This window comes from Pollicipes pollicipes, unplaced genomic scaffold (genome assembly GCF_011947565.3).
Source record: "Pollicipes pollicipes isolate AB1234 unplaced genomic scaffold, Ppol_2.1 Scaffold_3087;HRSCAF=3621_pilon_pilon_pilon, whole genome shotgun sequence".
Lineage (NCBI taxonomy): Eukaryota > Metazoa > Arthropoda > Thecostraca > Pollicipedomorpha > Pollicipedidae > Pollicipes > Pollicipes pollicipes.
Window position 1 is genome coordinate 27352176 of NW_023596225.1, and position 21591 is coordinate 27373766.

Sequence of the window (21591 nt, forward strand, 5' to 3'; positions counted from 1 at the left end):
ACTTTCATTGGACACCGACGTGAAGAGTGTCTCCCGTGACTAAACCCTGAATTTACCCGTCCTGCTGGATTGAAGCATGACTCATGCAGATAAAACAGCGTGGGATATTGCTCCGACCGAACAAGGATTGGTCGGACAGCTTCGGTACCAGGCTGTAGCATGACCAACTAGTTCCATGATTACAACTTATCGTCACCACACATGGTGGACGCTAACGATTCCCGCTTCCCCTCGATTGCCAATGAACCGTTATTGGTTTCAGGCCACACGCTTCTTAGTTTAGTTTTACCCCGAAGCGAAAAAACTTTACGCCATAATGACGTCACGCTACCTTTAGGGCCGCGTCAAGACGGGCAAGAGCAGGCGACTATCATTTGTTGGGTTGGGGAAGTCGTGGGCGGCGGCCGGTCCTGGTAAAGGGAGGTATGGCTGCGACACGGAGACTTCAAAAGGTATTTAACAATACGTCAGTAGTCAACTTCTTTACGGATTTCTTGAATGCGTGGTGCTGGTGAATGTTAGTGGAACAGCGTGCTGTGCGGTCCATGAACAATCGGCTTGTGATGTGTGACGTTTTTGGCGCGCTACGTCCCCACATTTTTTGTGACGAGTAAGCCCCTGTGATATCACATACATTACAAACGTATTAGTGTTGTATTATTTGCATAAATCCACAATGTACAGATTTTAGATACTGCAATACTGTAGGCTATGACTTTGTTATACTTCTGTTTTGAACCTTGTCCTTCCCTATTGCACACAATGTGGAAATTATAGTTTCATGGATGCCTGAGAGGGTTTCAGCCAGCCTCAGTATCTGTCATCCAGCCTCAATGGCTTCTGCCAGTTTGTTTTTGCCTGTGATAACTGGTTGGAAGTGACTACTGCATATTGAAAGTGGCATAGATGGGCCATTTACCACTGAAAATTGGATAATGGGAACCACTGGTTACAAAACACTGGTAGAAATGTGCAGTAGCTGCATTGCTGAACATGTCAGCAAAAAGGTAAGTAAATATCAACAGCAAAATGGGAAGAGAAATCATGTCCCATCCATTGCTTATGCATGTATGTAGCACATTCAGGAAGCCATAGAAGTAGTTATGTCTGGCTGGGCATGTGTGACCATATGAGAGGCCACAAACTGCAAGGAGGATACATGCATGGTAATTGCTCTCTATGTTGTATCAGTCCATACAAACATTCTCTGTTGATCCCCATAATATAGTCATGAAGTTCTTAATCTGAGGAAAATTTGGTGGTGCCACTCATGAGACATCACCAATTCCAGACACTTGTCAGCAGCCCTGTTATCTCTTCAAACCAGTTGAAACCAGTTTGTGTGGAAATAATGTGAATCTGCTGAAAACAACCATTTTTCTAGGTTCTAATTCCTAGAAAATAAAATGCTCTCATTTTAAAATGGGTACAACTCTGGTTAACGTGCAAGTATGTTGCCAGGATTGTAGTAAGACAAAGGGATTGGTCTACAACTTTGGGTTAACTATACCATTGCAGAAAGTATTACCCTGAATGAGTGTTATCAACCAAGCAATGCAGCTAAGGATTGGAATAAACAGGAGCAGCTTCAATATCCATTTCTAGGAAGGTCAATCAGAGATTTTCCACACTAAACCATGGTAAAACTAGGGTATGGGTACATTATATATATATATATATATATATATATATATATATATATATATATATATATATGTATATATATATTGAATGGATAAGGGCATGCGGCTGGTAAATTCAGCCTAAGCTGTGAAAAAGAAATGACATCAAGCTAAACTTTAATTTGTCATGTTGTAAATGATTACTGTAGTTGATACATAATCTTAATCATTCAAAAATCGTAAGTCATCTTAGTTGCTCTGTTATGGAGAACAAGACATCCAAGATGGCCAATATTTGTGTATGAAATGTTGGTGTGACATGATGAAGAGGCAGATGCTTGTCCGTTGTCTGCTCCTGAAAATTGTAACTTATGATCACATATGGAGCACAAATGGCTAGCAGTTTTGGGAAATGCATCATGTTGAAATGCCTTGTGTGTTTCATATGTTTTAGGTAATGTAAGCTGCTGTTTTAATTGTGAAGTTTTATGTGTATTTCCTATGGAGATGCAAACCTTTGATCACATTCTTGGTACACTTTAATTGTTGAATATTTGAGCAGCTGTCAGATGCATCATAATGCTCATCTGTTGCAGAGAGAACACAATGCAATGCTATTAGTGCCTGTGTTGTATAACAAAATAAGTGTCATGTTGACTTTGATTGTCAGTGGTTCCCATTTTATTTGTGCATTGGAAACTAACTGTCCCTAAGTTCTCAAAGTTGTTCTCAAGGTCTCTTAAATTTGTGTTTCATTTGTCTTCTCAATAGCTCAGATGATAAGAGCCTTTTAGTCCACTTACACAAGGTGGAGTGGGTCAGAGTCACATCAGGTGCTTACTTTTTGCTCTTGATTTGAATGGCATGCAGCTGGTGGCAGTGGCTGTACCAAAGTCCAGGTAACATGACATATAATATGCATAACATAACATGGCATAATGGGCCACAGGGTTATTGCAACATGTTTTACTATCACCACCAGATTCTGCATTGGTCTAGGATTCTGCGATTAGATGGTAGGGGTTAGGGCTTACACTGCAAGTGCTGCTTAGCATAAAGTATGATCCCAGAAATTTATCCAGTTAAATTGTTTTAACCAAATCTTACAACAAAATATTTAAGAAGATTATGTGAAGAATGCATGGCAGGCTTAATTTGGCTGCTTTTGGGGTTGCAATGGGATTTTGTTCCAACTAATTGTGAATCAATTCTGTTGCAGGAACTGCAAGATATTCAGAAGTCAGGTATAAGGTCTTTCAGGGACATCCATGTGGATGAAAGCAATATTCTGATATGGCAAGGACTGATTGTACCTGTAAGTATTAAGGGTCTTAGGTACCAAACATTTCATGAGATGTATTGCTGTGCAAAGATTTGACTGTACTCAAGATAATTTTTAAACCAACTCAATGTATCTTTTTAACTACAAATGAGAGAAAAGAAAAGATGGTGGTAATGGCCTTATCCCTCATAGAAAGTCCAGGAAAATGGAGATACAAATGCATTGATATTTCAGCAACATGCCTTTATGGAAGCAAACAGCAGTAGTAAATGAAAATTGCCTGCCAATGATCCTACTCGGTTTTCAGTTTTTTTAAATCAGCGAGCCACAGTTTTTTACGGGCCATCAATAGTCCGGGGATCAAAGAAGGAGCACTTGCCAGCCATTACCACATCACAGTGCCTACCCAACTAAGAATTAGAATATGCAAAAATATGTGTACATGCAAACAAATTCAGGTAAACAGGCACCACATGTCACACTTCATTTAAACATGCAAGAGAGTTGAAGTATTTGGTCCATATCATGCTAGCATGCATCACACATCGTGCATCAATTATATATGCAAGCGATTTGAATAAAACAGGCATCGCGCATCACGCGTCAGGCATCACTCATACATGTGAGCGATTTTGAGCCAGCACGGATCACACATCAAGGCATTCATCACGTTTGTGTTCTCGACCATGATAAGCTATGTACGTTAAGGTCTAGTCGCCGACTTTTTATAAGAGTAGATAAGGACATAGTCTATGTCCGGAAGGAACATAGCCTTTGTCGGGGAGCTCATGCGCCCTCTTCGTTTGAGATAAAATGAACATCTGCGAGGCCCCCCAAAAAAACATAAAAACAAACCTCTCGATCACCATTCTTTGGCAAAACACGCGTAGGGTAAATCTAAAGAGGTGTAGACCCTATACCCCTTTTAGAGCTGAAAGTCATGTATGGAGCTCAACTGGACCATCCAGACGGGAAAACAAAAGAATGTGTTCTTGTAAAAAATCGGCGACCAGACCTTAACGTACAGGGCTCATTATGCCCGATTACGCGAACATGGTAAGTGCCTTTATGTGTGATGCGTGCTAGCTGAAAATTGTTTAAACGTGTGAGCAAGGCCTGGCGCGTGATTTGCAATGCCTGTTTACTTGAATTCGCTGTACGTACACGTATTTTTCGCGTATTCTAGTTCATAGTTATATATGCGCTATATCGTTCTAATGGCTGGCAATTGTTCCTTGTTTTATCCCCTGCATGCTGATAACCTGCAAATCTAAGGCTTGCTGTTTAAAAAAAAACTGCAAAATCGAGTAGGATCATCTGCAGACAATTTTGTGTTTACTACCAATAGTCGTGTCGATAAAGGCATGTTGCCGAAATACCATGCATCTATATCTCAATTCTCCTGGTTTGCTACGAGGAATAAGGCTATTGCTACTGTATTATGCATATGCATAATGCTCCTGGCAAGTGCACTTAACAATGTACGTAATAAATGAGTAACCTTGTATTGGTCCATGCCAGTCTTTGGGTCTCGCCTGTACCTCATCACAACAGTGGATGCTGGAGGGTGCACACATTGTCAGGGTGGTAGCTCTGCTTGGTTGGAACCAAACCGAACCAAATGCGAACCACTTGGTTGGACCCAAACCCACAGTGGGTGATGCGAGAATTCTGACTCTGCATGTGTTTTAATGGAAAAGTACCAACAGCGCTGAAATAGATTAACGGTCTAACATCAAACATGTATCACAGGAAAGCCCACCGTACAACAAAGGTGCCTTCCGGATAGAGATAAACTTTCCGGCCGAGTACCCGTTCAAGCCTCCCAAGGTCGTGTTCAAGACCAAGATTTACCACCCGAACATCGACGAACGGGGCCAGGTGTGCCTGCCTATTATCTCCGCCGAGAACTGGAAGCCGGCCACCAAAACGGACCAAGGTAGGCGCTGGTCGCCGGTCGGGCAGATTCGCGGCCGCCAGACTCTGGCCGTCGACCCGCTGCGGGGCGAGCTGCGGGCCAGGCCGGGCTGCGACGGACGCGCGAGCGGGGATTGCGGGTGTCAGTGTAGTTGTTTATGCAGTTGTTGATGGTATTCGGCACGTCCGTGGCGTAAGGACTGCAGCGTTTGCAAGCAGAGCACCCTATTCAGTGCGCCAAAGTGGCCTCGTTGCGAGGCAAGGAGGTCGGAGGCAGCTCGTCGATGTTGCGCGGAAGGTCGTTTGACAAGGTTCGACGGCCACGTCTCGGCGCCCGCGAGCTTCGAGCCTGGCATCTTGGCTCGCACCCAACCTTCGCGTTGCGTGCGACCGCTCCACAGAGCGGTGCATTATTGACAGTGCGCTATTTGTACACTGCCATTAGAGAGGCAGGGGGGGGGGAGGGGGAAGGGGAAGGAGTGTGTCGCCGCCGGCGCTGAGGTCCGCTTCGGTCACACTCTTGCCGGCCAGAATCAGATGGGCGGCGCGGAATGTTAACGACACCGTATCGACCCGCTTCGCCACACAACTGGCGGAGCGGCGCTGTCCGCGCGCGTGAGCGGACCCCGTCCCAGGAGGGCGCTCTGTTGTGGGGGCGGCGCGTGCGGAGCTCTCGGCGTTTCCTGGACCTGGGACTGGGTGACGAAGGAGTATGCGACCATATGTCATGTGGTGGCAACATCGCGCACCTCGCTGTAGGTGGTGTTTTGTTTGAGCCGAGCTTTGTCCGGTAGGTCGGCGTGCCGTCTTGTTTTGGCGATATGTGGGTAGCCGGGTGATGTCACGACGTGTGGTATTGTGGTGGCTTGTATGCAATTTTTAATGCTGCCTACCATTGGTCCTTCGTGGAATCTGGTCGCCTTTCGCCAGGTGAACTTCTTTAATGTGGCTTCATCTGTCCGAGCTTCATAAACTTTTACAAAAATGTTGGCTGAGTCTGCGCAAAGAATGACAGGAGCGCTTGCTTCGTTTTCAGCTTTTGGCAGCGAGCGTGAAGGGCATAGTTCAAGCTGCAATATTGGTTGATACGGGAGGTGCAATCGTCCCCGTTTGTGAGTTGGCCACCGCGCATTTGACCATAAACCGACCACTCGGTCAGATGCACAAGACCGTGACGTACTGACATCACCGGGTCGGGGCTGCGAACAGTGATCCCATAGCGCGGGTCGCGGCTGGCTGGCCTCCGGTTCGCGTCGTGCGAGCACAGGCCACCTGCGGGCGGCTGCGATGCACTGTCCGGCCTCTGACACGGCACGTCCGGCCTCCGGCAGTGATCCAGGCGCTGGTGGCGCTGGTGAACGACCCGGAGCCGGAGCACCCGCTGCGCGCCGACCTGGCCGAGGAGTACAGCAAGGACAAGAAGAAGTTCATGAAGAACGCCGAGGACTTTACCAAGAAGAACTCGGAAAAGCGGCCAGCCGACTAATGGGGATGGCAGGCAGGCCGCGCATGCGCCGTGGCGTCGGCGCCGCCCTGGCGCCAGCCGCCGTCCCACCTAGCGCTGTTTGAACAATCAGCTGCCTGTGCCGTCTCCGTTCGCCGCCTCTCGTCTCACCACGTACCCGCGCGCGCTGCTCGCTTCGCTAGTCCGGCCTCACCGTCCTTGCCCCCCCCCCCCTCCCTCCCATTGGCCGGCGGGCGGACCCTGTCCCCCTACCTCCTTGTGATAAGGCCGGCGCCGCGGCCCGGGCCGCCCGCCGAGGTCTGCCGCGCGCGCCACTCAGAGCCGGGACCGTGCCGTTTGTTGTTTCGTTCGTGTGTGCGTGTGTGTGCCGTGTGTCTGCGCGCGGTGGCCGCGGGAGTGGGAAGCCCGCCAGTGGTTCGCCGCACGTGCGTTGCCTTGAGTGGCTGACTATATATAGGTATATATATATCACACCATCATCGGATAATACACTGCATATTTCACGGACCACGGCCGGGTTTGCTGGCGGCACTGCGCGTCAGAGGCTGAGCGAAAGGCCGCCTCCCCTCAGCAGCCTGTGAAGCGCACCGCGGGTGAGCGGTGAAAGCGAAGGTACAAGCGGGCCGTGTCTCGACGTCGAGCTCTCTGTCCTCCTACAGTCTCGTCTCGTCAATATCACAGAGCACTATGTGTTGCTTGTAGGCGTACACCTCGTTGTGCACCGTCGTCGGCTCGCCGTTGACAAGGAACCGCAGTGGTGCACTGCCATCTACCGGCGTCGTCGAGTCAGAGTGTTTGTCGAACTCGTCGGCAGAGGTCTCTGGCGAGCGCCAGCGCCGGTCGCCACCGTGCGGGCCTGTCTCGTCCGACGGCCGGCTGACGATCAAGCCGTCCTGCACGATCCAGCGCGGCGAGTTGCCGTAGCCGACGTCGCTGACGATCTCGTCGGCGTCCTGTTTGCTGCTGCGCTCGGCCTGCTGCAGCGTGTCTGGCAGGGAGCGGCGCGCCGTCTCCGGCAGCACAAGCGCCACGAAACCGGCCAGCAGCGCCAGCGAGCCGAACAGCAGGAACGGCAGCCACGTGTATGTCAGGTCACCCTGCCGGCCAGCGGGTGGGTCAGCGACGATGGCAGGCGGGATACGCACGTGACAGGCGCGGTGTCATGCAGGGCACGTACGCGACAGGGACGGTGTCATGCTGGGGCACGCATGTGACTGGGATGATGGCAGGTGAGGCACGCACGTGGCTGGGACGATGGCAGGTGGGGCACGCATGTGGCTGGGACGATGGCAGGTGGGGCACGCATGTGGCAGGGGGCTCTCACGCGGGCACGCACGTGGCAGGAGTGATACACGCGGTACACGCGTGTAACAAGGACAATGGCGGACCAGAACGGAAGAGACCATGACTGGTCATGGATTCAGAGACAAGGGCGCACACTGAAATATCCGCATCAGGCCAATCTCAAGCATCAGGGACAATGGCAAGGCGGCCAACGGCGAGGGTACCACGGACAAGGGGTGGGGGGGTGCCGCCAAGCGTCAGGGATGGGCATTGACCCATTCCGTTTGAAAGAATGCCTCGAACGTCTCCGACTCACCAGCAGCAGGATCTGAGGTGCCACCAGGCCGCCGATGCGCGCCCATGACATACAGGCGCCCATGGCCAACGACCGGACAACGGTGGGCAACAGCTCGGAGCTCAGCAGGAACACGGAGCAGAACGTGCTGACCGCGCTGGCCTTGCCCAGCAGCGTGAGGCTCGTCACCAGCGACGGCACGTCGATCAGGTCCGCTGGGGGCACCGGGAGGTCAGGTCAGTTACGTCCACCGGGACGCCGGTAGGTCAGGTCAGTGACGTCCGCTGGATCGCCGGGAGGTAAGGTCGATGACGTCCACCAGGACGCCGGTAGGTCAGGTCAGTGACGTCCGCTGGTTCGCCGGGAGGCCAGGTCAGTAGTGTCCACTGGGACACGAAACGATCGGGTCTGTCATGGTGGTCGTGATACAGAGGGTAGTGAAGTCTGGTCAGCCCGATCAGACCCGAATATGGCTACAGGTAGCCCAGTGAAGCACACTAAAAACGCACATAAAGACGCGCTGACAGCGACAGCACTCACAACGCAGGGGCAGGACCTTGGGCAGGACCCATCAGAGACCATCAGAGACCGCAACCCAGGGCAGGATCCATCAGATACCCATCAGAGACCACAACTCAGGGAAGGACCCATCAGAGACCCATCAGAGACCACAACTCCGGGCAGGACCCATCAGAGACCACAACTCGGGGCAGGACCCATCAGAGACCAGCGGCAGCCGCGCCGTGGGCGGACGTTGTGTCGGATCGGCCGGTGGTGGCCGCCGTCTCACCGTGCTGTCGATCACAGCCGGCACCTGCTCGGGAACACTGGGACGCCTTTGTGCCCCCGGGACATCGACTGTGATCGCAGAAAACCGACTGTGACCTCAGCTCACCGATCGTGATCCCGAGCTAGTGAGTGTGACCCTAAGCTTCTGACAGAAGAGACCTCCGATCGGGACTGCTGACTGCGACGACCCCTGACCCCGGAGGACTGAGCTCACTCTGCAGCAGGCGGCGGGCGGCTACGGTGCCGATCAGCAGGGCACCACTCAGCAGCAAGTAGGCTACCACGCAGGTGCGTCGGCCCACCAGCCGGAGGCTCAGGTAGGTCAGCAGGTACGCCACCAGCTCCAGCGCCCCGCCCAGCATGAAGTTGAAGAAGCGGTTGCCGCTGAGGTCTGATATGTTGAGGGAGACGCCGTAGTACGTCAGGGAGACGGTGAACCTGACGACAGGAGGGCGCACTCACGTGGGATTGCAGGCAAGGCTCGCTGAAAACCTGGCGACAGGGCGGGCACACTCACGTGGAACTGCAGGCAGGGCTCGCTGAAAACCAGGCGACGGGGAGGGGGCCACACTAACGTGGAACTGCATGCAGGGCTCGCTGAAAAGAACTAATAGAATGCTATTACAGGTGGCAGTCGCGATGTGGCGGGCGTCGCAGCGTCCACGCTAATTGTCATCGAAGCTCGTTAGTAATATTTCGTCACGAAAAACATTTCCCGGCCATTTAGCCACATCGATGTTCTCAATTCTTTAATCTGTCACTGTTATCCAGGAAAATTAAGTGGCATGTCTTTATAGTGATGTTGCATTCCAAATTATTCTCGGGCCAGGGGAATAGACGAGGTAATCGTCCCACTCACCAGACGAAGAAGAGGACGAGCGAGTTGCGGCGGATGGCGGGCGTGCGGAAGAGGTCACGGATGTCGTAGCTGTGGCACGCCTGGCCGCCCACCGTCTGGCACAGCTTATCCAGCTGCTGCAGCAGGTCGCCGCTCAGGCGGAGGCCGTTGTAGTAGGCGATACGCTCGGTCACCAGGCGCGCGCGGCGTACCCGCCCCCGCGAGATGAGCCAGCGCAGCGACTCAGGAATCAGCCTGGGGTCACAGAACGGTCAGAGGAGTCGGTACGGAACACTCAGGAATCAGCCTGGGTCACACGACGGTCAGGGGCGTCGGCACGGAACACTCAGGAATCAGCCTGGGGTCACAGAACGGTCAGAGGAGTCGGCACGAACACTCAGGAATCAGCCTGGGGTCACAGAACGGTCAGAGGAGTCGGCACGGAACACTCAGGAATCAGCCTGGGGTCACAGAACGGTCAGGGGCGTCGGCACGGAACACTCAGGAATCAGCCTGGGGTCACAGAACGGTCAGAGGCGTCGGCACGGAACACTCAGGAATCAGCCTGGGGTCACAGACCGGTCAGAGGCGTCGGCACGGAACACTCAGGAATCAGCCTGGGGTCACAGAACGGTCAGGGGCGTCGGCACGGAACACTCAGGAATCAGCCTGGGGTCACAGAACGGTCAGAGGCGTCGGCACGGAACACTCAGGAATCAGCCTGGGGTCACAGAACGGTCAGAGGGAGTCGGCACGGAACACTCAGGAATCAGCCTGGGGTCACAGAACGGTCAGGGGCGTCGACACGGGTCCCGGGAGATTCAGCGTTCGATGGGCGTATGAGAAGGCCAGGCATGGTCCAGAGGAAGGTTACCATGGATTCTGAGAGGGATCTGTTTTGAGTTGCAGCGGAATTCCAATGGAATCAGAAAAAGATCGGTGCGCCATTCAAAACGACGTCAGATGAGTGAGTCTGGGAGAGATCTGGGAGTCATAAAGGCGTCCGAGGAAAATCGGCATTTATTCAGAGCGGGATCTATCGGAGTAAGAGGGGTCACAGACGAGGATCAGTACGAGGACTGGGCACTGGACTGTTATGGGAATTAGACAGACAGACAGACGCGACACGACTGACAGCCTACTGTGAGAAAAGGAAGGCAGCGCGCGTGGAGCACAGGCACTTCACCATAGCGTTTTCCGCTAACATCTCCCGAATCGCGGTGTGACTGGGCGCGTCAGGGCTCTCACCAGATGTACAGCAGCGTGACGAGGGTGGGGATGCTGATGGCCAGCTGAACATAGCGCCAGTGCTGGACGAAGTAGTAGCAGATGGCCAGCAGGATCAGCCCCAGGGCCCAGAACACCTCGGCCGCCACGCCGGCCAGCGTGCGGTACCGCGGCGAGAACAGCTCCATCAGCAGGGTGTAGGTCGTGGTCTGCAGCCCCTGTGACAGCGGCGAGGTCGGAGCTCAGGTGGCGGCGCGTCAAGTGGCCGTCCGATCATCGGCAGCTGTTGAGTCGCTTAAAGAACCTCCGCTTTGGAGATGTGCACTCAGAGTATTGCGTGCAAAAAGTTGATGAAGTTATCCGCCTCTGCCGTTGATGATGCTGGTTTGGATTTTTGACAACGCTTCGTCTGTTGAAGCCATTTCGCGCTGTACTGGTGTGGCAATGGCTCAATGTCAAAGGTTAAGATAAGAAGAAAAAGAGGAAGTCACGACCTACAGACCAGCCAGCCAGAATACCAGTATACGGCGACAGCCATATCTACCCAGTCAATGTCTTTATTTACCTTAAGAAGCTAACCAGCCCATTAGTTTATAAAGGTCAGCTAATCAGCTGGTCAGGGGAAGAACTAAAATCAGTCGGCTAGCTTATAAAGGTCAGCTGATCAGTTAGCCAGGGAACTAAATCTCGTTCAGTCCGATCGGAGCGTTATGACCGACAGTTTTAGCTCGAGAAGTTCACCTACGAACAATATCAGTGTTGCAGGGCGTTCGAACTTGCTGTCAGAGGTGCAGTCTGCTTGTCAGAGGTGCAGAAGGTGCAGTCGACAAGTGCGTTTCACGGTTTCACGTGTTTTTGGTCACGGGCAAGTGGTTTTAACGGTTTTCACGTGCTTCATGGCCAACATGCACCAGAATCGATTACGCGCGGAACGTTCGCCGAGTCTCCAGTCGAAATATGTGGGTGCTGTACGAGTGACCAATGCGGAGACCGGCCAGAGTGACTTCGTCTTTTCTGACCATCCGGGAAGGGAACACCCAGTTTTCTATCCCGGGCTTGATGTTTTCAGCTTGTTTCCACTGGCTTGTTAAATTCACGGCTTCTGTCACCCAGCCAGTCAATGGTGCCTTGCAACAGCGAGCCATCTTGTTTGGCTTTGTAATCGGTATGACCACAGATTCTCCCCCATTGCATCAGAAGATAATCGGTCACCCAGATAAAACTAGAACTGAAATGCCAGCGGCGACGCTGTGGAACTTTGTTTCAGCAAGCCGTGTGTAATACCCACCGGTCCTGGAGCCTTACTTCTTGTACTTCCAATGGCGGCTGCCAGCTCGGCCATAAGCAATCCTGACATTATATGCTTCACTTTTACCGGAGTGAGCACTTACCGGATGCCGTTCGTACAAACGCACAGTGACATGCAAATACCACACGTTAGGAGTCCAGCTCAGTCCACTCCGAAAACACGCAGTCAAATATGCCCGCGACGTATGCAGTGTTCGTGGCTGCTGCAGCCACCCATCCTCAGTACAGAAACCAACGAGGGGGAGCATCTCTCCGAAATGGCGTTTAATGCGGGGTCCTACCAGCCTCAGAGACGTAAAACGGGTAATGCCCAAACGTAGCTGTAAGAAGGTGTTCGTTTCACCTCTTGTGCAGTTTTCTTCGCCTGTGCCCTCGGATGTTTAAACAAGATACGGCTATGCGATGTCAAGAAGTGGAAGAATCTCCCCAGCGCCCTCTTTTGCGCGATATCAGCCAGGCATTTGTCACTCCACCACTGCATCGGAACTTGGCGAGGTGCTGTAGATTTGCGGGGCATTATAGTACTAGCAGCGGTACGCATTACACATGTATATTCCTAATCGTGGATGACGCTGTGTCCCCTATCGTGGATGAATAGAAGCATTGTACTCAGTTGCAAATGCCGGCCAGTGTGCTGGAGACGATGGTTCGCCTCCAGCAGGAGACTTGAACGATCTCTCCGACGGCGTTGATCCATGGCTTCGTGGAACGTCAGCAAGACGGTCAAGTTAGAGTGCAGCAGTGCTTTGCTGGAGCTCGTAAACGCAGCTCATGGCAGCAGCGCTGCGAGTAGGCACAGCTGGTCAAAGGCATGAGAGAGATGCAACGCAAACAAAAAATCGAGAACTCGGAGTCACCAAGAGCATCGGTACTCTTTCAGTGATACCGTCCTTCAATGACTAAGTCCTCAGCTTCCGGCGCGAGATATCCGGATACTGGGCACGCTTTTTAATATCCTCTGGATATTTGAATTGTCACGTAGCTAAGTAGCTCGTGTCAACAGACAGCTTTTATTGACCACTTGTCATCGACTTACCGCGGTCACTCAACTGACTTTGAAACGTTGCGAATGTGTTTCGGTGCTGACTGCAGACTCGCGTGCGCTCTCCTGAGACCCATGAGACAGTCAACAGCGGACGATATTGGGCGCTCCAAGACCAAGTGGTCGACGTTCCCGCAAACCCCACCGCCATCAGCGACGACCGGTCTGCCTCCAACACACTCCCGGGGAACTGTTACACTCCGTGGGAGTGATGGCCACCGCAAGGTCGCTTCTTTCCCACCGCCGACAGCGTGTCACGGTCGCTCGGCAAATTTCAGCCGACGCCGCACCAGCGTTGCCCAACGGCCTGCTATTGGCCTGATCGGTGGACTTTCGTCACCCTGCAGCTTGTTTAGAGGACGGCAGACGGCGCCCCCACGCCTGCCGTCCGTGTTAGCCAGACGCGGACGGCATTCAGGGCCGGCGCTGGATGTGACTGGAATTACCGTCACGGGATTCCTTATACCAGGGCTTTTTGAATGGCCAGTGCCGTTGCCGCAAATATTTGGCAGCGCTGTCCGCATCGATCGCCTTCCGTCTCGGCTTCCAACTGGCCACTGCAAAACGCGGTGACGTCTTCTGAAACTCGTCGCTGCGATCTGTTTTAACATGTGCTATGTTTAAAAGTCAGCACGCCACGCAAGCACAAAACAACTAGATGAAGTTCGGCGGGCGAGCGGAAGCACGCCCGCGGGACTGTCACGTCCGCGAACAGCTGATGTCCCGTGCAGCGCTGCAGCATGCCTGTGCAGTATGCTTATGTCCCGTGTAGCACTGCAGCATGCCTGTGCAGTACACTTCCTGACCTAGCACTGCAGCATGCCTGCGCAGTATACTTCCTGCCCTAGCACTGCAGCATGCCTGCGCAGTATGCTTATGTCCCGTGTAGCGCTGCAGCATGCCTGTACAGTATGCTTGTGTCCCGTGCAGCACTGCAGCATGCCTGTACAGTATGCTGATGAACCGTGCAGCACTGCAGCATGCCTGTACAGTATGCTTGTGTCCCGTGCAGCACTGCAGCATGCCTGTACAGTATGCTGATGTCCCGTGCAGCACTGCAGCATGCCTGTACAGTATGCTGATGAACCGTGCAGCACTGCAGCATGCCTGTACAGTATGCTGATGAACCGTGCAGCACTGCAGCATGTCTGTACAGTATGTTGATGAACCGTGCAGCACTGCAGCATGCCTGTACATTATGCTGATGTCCCGTGCAGCACTGCAGCATGCCTGTGCAGTATGTTGATGAACCGTGCAGCACTGCAGCATGCCTGTACAGTATGCTGATGTCCCGTGCAGCACTGCAGCATGCCTGTACAGTATGCTGATGAAACGTGCAGCACTGCAGCATGCCTGTACAGTATGCTGATGTCCCGTGCAGTACTGCAGCATGCCTGTGCAGTATGCTGATGAACCGTGCAGCACTGCAGCATGCCTGTACAGTATGCCGATGAACCGTGCAGCACTGCAGCATGCCTGTACAGCATGCTTGTGTCCCGTGCAGCACTGCAGCATGCCTGTACAATATGCTGATGTCCCGTGCAGCACTGCAGCATGCCTGTACAGTATGCTGATGAACCGTGCAGCACTGCAGCATGCCTGTACAGTATGCTGATGTCCCGTGCAGTACTGCAGCATGCCTGTACAGTATGCTGATGTCCCGTGCAGCACTGCAGCATGCCTGTACAGTATGCTGATGTCCCGTGCAGCACTGCGGCGGCGCCGCCCTGCAGCCTGACACCGAGGACACGGCGCCGCTGTAGCCACGTGAGTGCGGCCCGCACGCCCCTCACCTGAAGGAAGAAGCCCTGCATGACGCGGACACTGATGAAGATGATGAGCCGCCGCACGAAGTAGAGACCGGCCCCGAGGATCAGTTGCACGTACAGGCAGAGCAGCATCATGGGCTGCCGACCGAACCTGACGCACACGGGACCGGGGCGTCACGCTCTGCGACGCCGGATAGAACGCGTCGACGGCCGGCGCCGCCGGCGTCGCGCGCCACCGCCGCTGTCGAGGCCGCCAGGGATGTTATATACATACGTCGTCACACAACCGATACTGCTGCCGCCAAGCTCAGGATGGTACGCCTCAAACGCACCGCTCTGTTTGCATGAAGCCACGGGCGAATTTAATCGATAATCCTGCTTAATCTGGCCCGCGTGATCACCCCATCGCAGGCCGACGGGGCGCGGCCCGCCACGCCCGCCGGTCGCGAGCAGGACTCACCTGTCAGCCAGAGCGCCGAACACCAGGCCTCCGACTGTCACACCGGCGAAGTACAGTGTGGTGATGAGGCGGGCCAGGTAGCGCCGGTCGCAGACCAGGCCCCACTGTGCGGACAGAAGGCCCGGTCAGGCCGGCGGCGGTCTGCGAGACGGCCGCAGACAGGGTACTCCGGCCCCGACCACACTGTGACTTGTACAGACACAGACAGGGTACTTCCCCGTGGCCATGCCCGGAGAATGTGTCCACCTCTCCGTATGACAGGCGCGGCCGACCACACTGTGACGTGGCCTAGGCCGGGGAGCGCGCCCACCTCTCCGTATGACAAGCGCGGCCGACCACATTGTGATGTGCCCGCAGCCGGGGAACGCGCCCACCTCTCCGTATGACAGGCACAGCCGACCACACTGACGTGGCCACAGCCAGGGAATGTGCCCACCTCTCCGTATGACAGGTGCAGCGGTCTATGCTAGCTATGCATTGTAGGGAGATAGAACGGTGACCTCACTACATGTGCACCAAGTGTGCAGCGAACCGTGGTTTGGGTTATGGTTGCCTGTGCGTCTCAGAAAGGCTTCGGGTTCTGTGATTTTAGCCGTTGTCAACGCATGGAAATTGTGATTGATTAATGACACTGATCTCGATTCACCGGAGAGCCATGAAAACAGCTATTTGTCTTACAGCGTCTTGTGTGGAAGGAGCCCACTGGACTCGCACTCGCAATTTCCTGTTGCATAGAGCTTTTACGGTCGGGGTAACCGCAGTTTTCATGCCGCTAAGAATTTATGTGGTGCCGTGGCGCATGCGGTCATGCGAGCAGAAGGAACGGTTCCGAATGCCTGCATCCCAAGGAAACGGACAATGCACAATTCAGTAGTGTCACGCTGCAGTGCAAATGGGGACAATGTCTTTCATTTGTTACATGATCTTTAGCGAGTATTTTCGTGAAACCAGGTTTTGCCAGCTTTGTCTCATTAGTGATCAATAAAACGACACATTTTTCCTTTCTTTAAGCCAGTACAATCGGTCATTCGCTCTGCCACATACTCAACCTATGCCGCTATGCCCAACCAGCATTAAATGTATCACGGGGGAGCATGTCAAATCGGGCCACTGAGTGACTCTCCAAGATTCACTCCAGTCAGTGTCCAAAACAAACCTCAGAAAAAATAAGGTGATTTGTGCTTTCCATCCGGAAATGTATCATTCCTCGGCAGACAGATGACGTCACTACTCATTAGGTTAGATCTTAGATCTCTTTTACCCAGGTTAGGTTAAAACAGGTTCAATCTCTTTTACCCTCGCCACAGGATCGCTGCCATGGCGTCCCCCTGTCCAAAATTGCAGCTATTGGTAACGCAACAACAAACCTTCATGCTGGCTAAAATAACATATACCTAATGATCTTTCCACACCAGTCAGCAGATCTTATGCTGAGCTTTACACCGCCTGGAAACCAGCAACTCAAAACGCTTCACTATCGAGAGAAGCGGCAGTCGGCACAAGTCATCCGCGCTCGGCCAAATGAGTGGCAGCTGCCTCCGCCATTGTTTCTCCCATGTCCAGACGCCGCGCTGGCCAGCCCTACGGCCGGCGACGGCGCGAGCCATTCGAACCAGCATCGTTTGCGGTTTCCGGAGTCATTGTGCGCTCGCCGGCTCGGAGCGCTGACTGCCGGGCGGGCCCGCCGTCAGCTGGCACCCGGAGCCTGGGTGACGTCATATGCCAGCTTCCCGCGGCCGGGCGCCGTGAAACGAACCGGCGGCGGTGCGCCGGCTGCCGTGAAATTGACGTCACAGCGAGCCGGACTGCGCAATTGTGGACCGATGATCAATTTCATGAGCCAAATATCCTACGTGTCAGCAAGATACATTGCGTGATACATCGTTGGCCATAGTACGTTGCTGCCAGCCTCTAAGCAAACTGGAGTCCAGTTGCCTATTACCTCCTCGTGTTAAATAATTCTCCATCCTCACTTGGATATTTTCAGCACAAATGTTGCAACGTCCCAGCAAAATGGGCCGTCGCCAAGCACTTACAATCGAAGAAGAAGGGCGCGTTCGCGAACGGGTTCACGACCCTAGTAAGTGAGCGTAGTCGATCACCGTGCCCTGTTATTTTCCGATTACATCGATACGTCACGGGCCCGCTGTGGCGTCGACGGACGCCTCGGTGGGAGACCGGCTCAGCGGGGGTGGCCAGCCTCTGCGGGGGCTCACACCGTCATCACCCGCCGGTCACCAGCGGCTAGCTGGATCCTCGAGCTGCCGGCCGGTGACGTCACGGGATGGGTGCACCTGGGTGGGGGGGGGGGGGGGGGGGGGGGGGGGGGGCGGGAAGGTGGAGTGTACCGCTTTGGTGCCCGGGCAGGCAGGGTGTACCGTTGGGGTACCCGGGCAGGTGGAGTGTGCCACTCGGGTGTCCGGTCGGGCGGGGTGTACCGCTGGAGTTCCCAGGCCGTTGGGGTACCCGGGCAGGCGAGGTGTACCGCTTTGGTGCCAGGGCAGGCGGGGTGTGCCGCTGGGGCACCCGGGCAGGCGGGGTGTGCCGCTGGGGTGCCCGGGCAGGCGGGATGTACCGCTTTGGTGCCAGGGCAGGCGGGGTGTGCCGCTGGAGTTCCCGGGCAGGCGGAGTGTACCGTTGAGGTACCTGGGCAGGCGGGGTGTACCGCTTTTGTGCCCGGGCAGGCGGGTGCACCGTTGGGGTACCCGGCCAGGCGGGGTGTGCCATGCAGCATTGCCAGCGGCACTGGCGTCCCTGAGCGGGACGTACCAGACTCAGATAAGCCGGGTGGTACTGACACTGTTGCAGCCTGCGCTTACTCTTTCACACCGAGTCGCCCCGGAAGTGCTATGTCTTTGGGCCGCTTTGCGGTCTCCACCATGACGACGAAGGTTTAGCCATCGCTAGAATCATTCAGGAAGATTTATTTGAATTGCACCGATTACCCACGAACGAATAATGACCAAAAGCCGGTGCCCTCTCGACCGGCCTTTGACTCTGACTGCCAGGTCACGGTGGCGGCGTAAATGGCAGGCATGACTCCGTGACCGTCTGAGTTCTGCCGCGCGACTCTGTGACGGCCGTGCACCTCGACGGGCCGGCCTGGCGCCTGGGTACTGACTTCTGGCTCCGGTGGCCCGCCCGGCAGGCGGGACCGGCCGGGGTCAGGCTGCTCCGCCGGATCCCGCCCACTTCCGGTCGTGCGCTCGCGCCCCCCTCCCGCCATGGTCACGGCCAGGCTGGGCACGAGTTCGGGGACGCCTGCTGCAGGGTCAGCGGAGGCACGCCTACCCCCCCTCCCACACACTCCCATGCTGCTTCCGCCCCTCCCCGAACCCGCCCCCGCCCTTCCGTCAGCAGACCCCCCAGACTAGGGTCGGCAATGGTGATTCGATTGAGTTCCGCCGGGTACCATTTCGTTGCATCGCTTATGCAATGTTGCAATGCATTCCACAGCCTTTAGTTTTCGCCGCTTGCAATGTGTATTATGCAGAACGGGCCCACATCCGCGTTGAGCAACGCAAAACACGAAAGCGATGGAGAGCTTATGCTTGATTGTAAATACGCGTCGCGCCAGCGCTGCATAACCAGCACTGCGCCGTGTGATTTGCATCATGGCACCAATGCACGCCCAGTTAGGCGGGCTCAACATGTGTAACCAATAGCGGTGAGAGTGTCAGAAGCGGCTCGAGTGAAGCAAGACACCCGCACGGCGCCGGGTTTCTTCAGGCATGCCTGCTTGCATCATGACGCATACCACCGCCTGTTCTGCATCCCGACGGTGGGGTGTCGCCTTCGTCCCCTCGGCCTCCCGCATCGCCGCCCTCATGGCGGGACCAGACGGGCGCTGTCGGGCAGCAAGCGGACGGTAACTGATGCACCCAGCCAGGCGGCTCGCTCGTGGAAAACATGTGCATGTGCTGCACAGTGTTTATGTAAAAGACGTATGAGTCAGGCTACACCGCGGTGTGGGAGAAAACTTGCTCAACTACGGCGTGTTCGAAGATTTAGAGTGCACAGGGCCGTCTGAAATCGATTGCGACACTGTGTGCTGTTGAATAAAGGGCTGTCATTGCAAGGCATGCCGTCGGACCTGTTATCATCCGGTTTGACCGCGATATGTTTTGGGTATTGTCATTAGCAAATGCAAATAATTATTTTAACGGGTTTAATCATTATTTTCTAAGGACGAATTTTAATGAGCAGATCTCGGCTAGAAATGCGTTGAAATTGTTTTTATAAAATCATGTCAAGACGCATATTTCTATAGAATCGCAGCTGGCTCGCTACAAGTAAGATCAATGGCGGGCATGATGCCGGATCTATTTCTCCCTAAACTTAAAGAAAACAACATTCGGCTGTACGTTTGACGTAGACTCGACAAAACAAACGCCTTTATCATGGCCACGTCTCCTGCCATACATATGCAGTGCTTACACGGCTCATATACCTCAACAAGATCTACAATGAGCGATCCTTAATGCAATCATCTCAGAGCCCGCCTTGCTCCAGATAGCACCGATGTAAACAACGCTGACACAGCCAGGATCCAACGCCCTTGACCGATGCATACGACTGATCGCCCTAGCCTGGTATTATCCTAGAGTTCAGATGAACTTAAAGCATAAGCTGAAGAAAAAATGTCGATAAAAATCCGATTTCATGTAATAAAGTTCTTCTAAACTGGACAGATGTGCTTTGGCTGCTGAATGCCTGATTATGTTTAAAAAGATAACACCGCATGAAGACGATAATTTCCTTGTCAAAGTGTTTAGTATATTCTAAAACTCACAGAAATAGTGAAAGCTTAAACGATGAATATATTAATTCATCATGAAACTAGTATTGAGCTATATTACAATTTTAATTCACGAGTTGAGCAGCTGCCCTCATGTTGTAACTAATCGTAATCGTAAGCGCTCTCGTCTCTGGTACCTCGTAACACTCTTGTAACACTTACTTGACGTCCAAAAAGGTTTCTGTGCTATGCTAAATCTCAATGCAAATAAAATGACGTGCATAACAAACAAAATGGCGTGAAAAATAAATGAAATGGCGTGGAATCTAAATGATATCACGTCTCAGTGCAAACAAAGTCATGAGCGCACAACACATCTGTTTAACCCAACATGTAAACGGAGCCAGTAAGTTTCACGGACCCTTGGGCATAGCGTCTCTTATTTAACCCAAGGAACGTCGCAAACCGTGGGCATTGGCGGCAAACGTCTGCTGATATAAGACCCATATCCTGAGTTACATTCAAGTGACGAGGTGTCTGAAGCGATGAGAGACCATTGCTTACTACCTGGAAAGCATGTTCGAAGCTTGGAGCCATTGGAGGAGATTTGTCTCCCAACGCCCTGCTCCAGTAGTTACACCCATAGTAACAATCATGGCATGAATGTGAACCTCTGCAGATTTGTGAACTTGGAAGGTGCACATTATCTTGCTGCCCCACAAGATGCACAATGAAACCGTAGACAGTTTTTGAGGGTTTGACATCGCTATGCTGCACCTTTTGAAAGGCAATCTTGGGATGAGTCAACTCGGCCCCACCCATTCTAGCGCGCACTACACCGTGCGATACTCAGAACCGGAAGTCTTGGTATTATGAAAAGGGTCGCTTGAAAGCGAATGAACCACGAAACACAATGATCAAGGGTGTGGCGTGAAAGAAAACAATGCAACATTGGCAGAGTGGATAAAGGCATGTTCACAAAGTGGCAAACACACTGATCAGAGACCCACTTACCTCGGACACAACTGTCCATTCCAGACCATCGACGTGGAACTCGTAGCCATAGATGCACTCTTTCGTTCCCCAGCTGTGATTGGTCGGCTCAATATACATGGTGCACTGCTGGTACTGCGTGGTGCCTGCGCTGAGAGGGAGCCGACGTCGGCAGGCTGACGTTCCTAGGCCAATTGTCCGGCAGCTGTCAACAAAGGCACCATGCCAAGAATAAGCGCGTGCATATCAGCCGATCATGAAAGCGCCTGTCAGCGGTTCAATGTGATGCAGAAAGAGGGAGGGAGAGAGAGAGGGGAGAGGAGAAAGGTGGAAAAGAGAGAGAGAGAGAGAGAGAGAGAGAGAGAGAGAGAGAGAGAGAGAGAGAGAGAGAGAGAGAGAGAGAGAGAGAGAGAGAGAGAGAGAGAGAGAGAGAGAGAGAGAGAGAGAGAGAGAGAGAGAGAGAGAGAGAGAGAGAGAGAGAGAGAGAGAGAGAGAGAGAGAGAGAGAGAGAGAGAGAGAGAGAGAGAGAGAGAGAGAGAGAGAGAGAGAGAGAGAGAGAGAG

General features: G+C 53.6%; 2 protein-coding genes across 2 annotated transcripts in view; one reads left to right on the plus strand and one right to left on the minus strand.

Moving 5' to 3' along the window:
• The first annotated feature begins 345 nt into the window (after positions 1-345).
• On the plus strand, positions 346-6612 carry LOC119089489 (ubiquitin-conjugating enzyme E2 L3). Its single transcript, XM_037212213.1, has 4 exons — positions 346-452; positions 2842-2937; positions 4657-4843; positions 6153-6612. The coding sequence occupies exons 1-4, from the start codon at positions 426-428 to the stop codon at positions 6305-6307; spliced, it is 465 nt and encodes a 154-aa protein (XP_037068108.1). The 5' UTR covers positions 346-425; the 3' UTR covers positions 6308-6612.
• Positions 6613-6734: 122 nt separating this feature from the next.
• The window catches only part of LOC119089488 (organic cation transporter protein), a 29357-nt gene continuing 14500 nt past the window's right edge, over positions 6735-21591 (minus strand). The window contains exons 3-10 of the mRNA XM_037212212.1: positions 21051-21234; positions 15299-15402; positions 14863-14989; positions 10741-10937; positions 9514-9747; positions 8869-9092; positions 7887-8080; positions 6735-7383 (exon numbers count right to left, since the gene is read on the minus strand). Coding sequence (XP_037068107.1) covers positions 6940-7383; positions 7887-8080; positions 8869-9092; positions 9514-9747; positions 10741-10937; positions 14863-14989; positions 15299-15402; positions 21051-21149 — 1623 coding nt within the window. The 5' untranslated portion in view covers positions 21150-21234 and the 3' untranslated portion in view covers positions 6735-6939. The remainder of the gene's footprint in view (positions 7384-7886; positions 8081-8868; positions 9093-9513; positions 9748-10740; positions 10938-14862; positions 14990-15298; positions 15403-21050; positions 21235-21591) is intronic.

Excerpts from the sequence above, each read along its gene's own strand:
- LOC119089489 (XM_037212213.1), top strand. The coding sequence starts at position 426 with ATGGCTGCGACACGGAGACTTCAAAAG. Across the intron at positions 2,938-4,656 it reads GGCAAGGACTGATTGTACCT|GAAAGCCCACCGTACAACAA; the intron begins GTAAGTATTAAG and ends CATGTATCACAG. Across the intron at positions 4,844-6,152 it reads GGCCACCAAAACGGACCAAG|TGATCCAGGCGCTGGTGGCG; the intron begins GTAGGCGCTGGT and ends GGCCTCCGGCAG.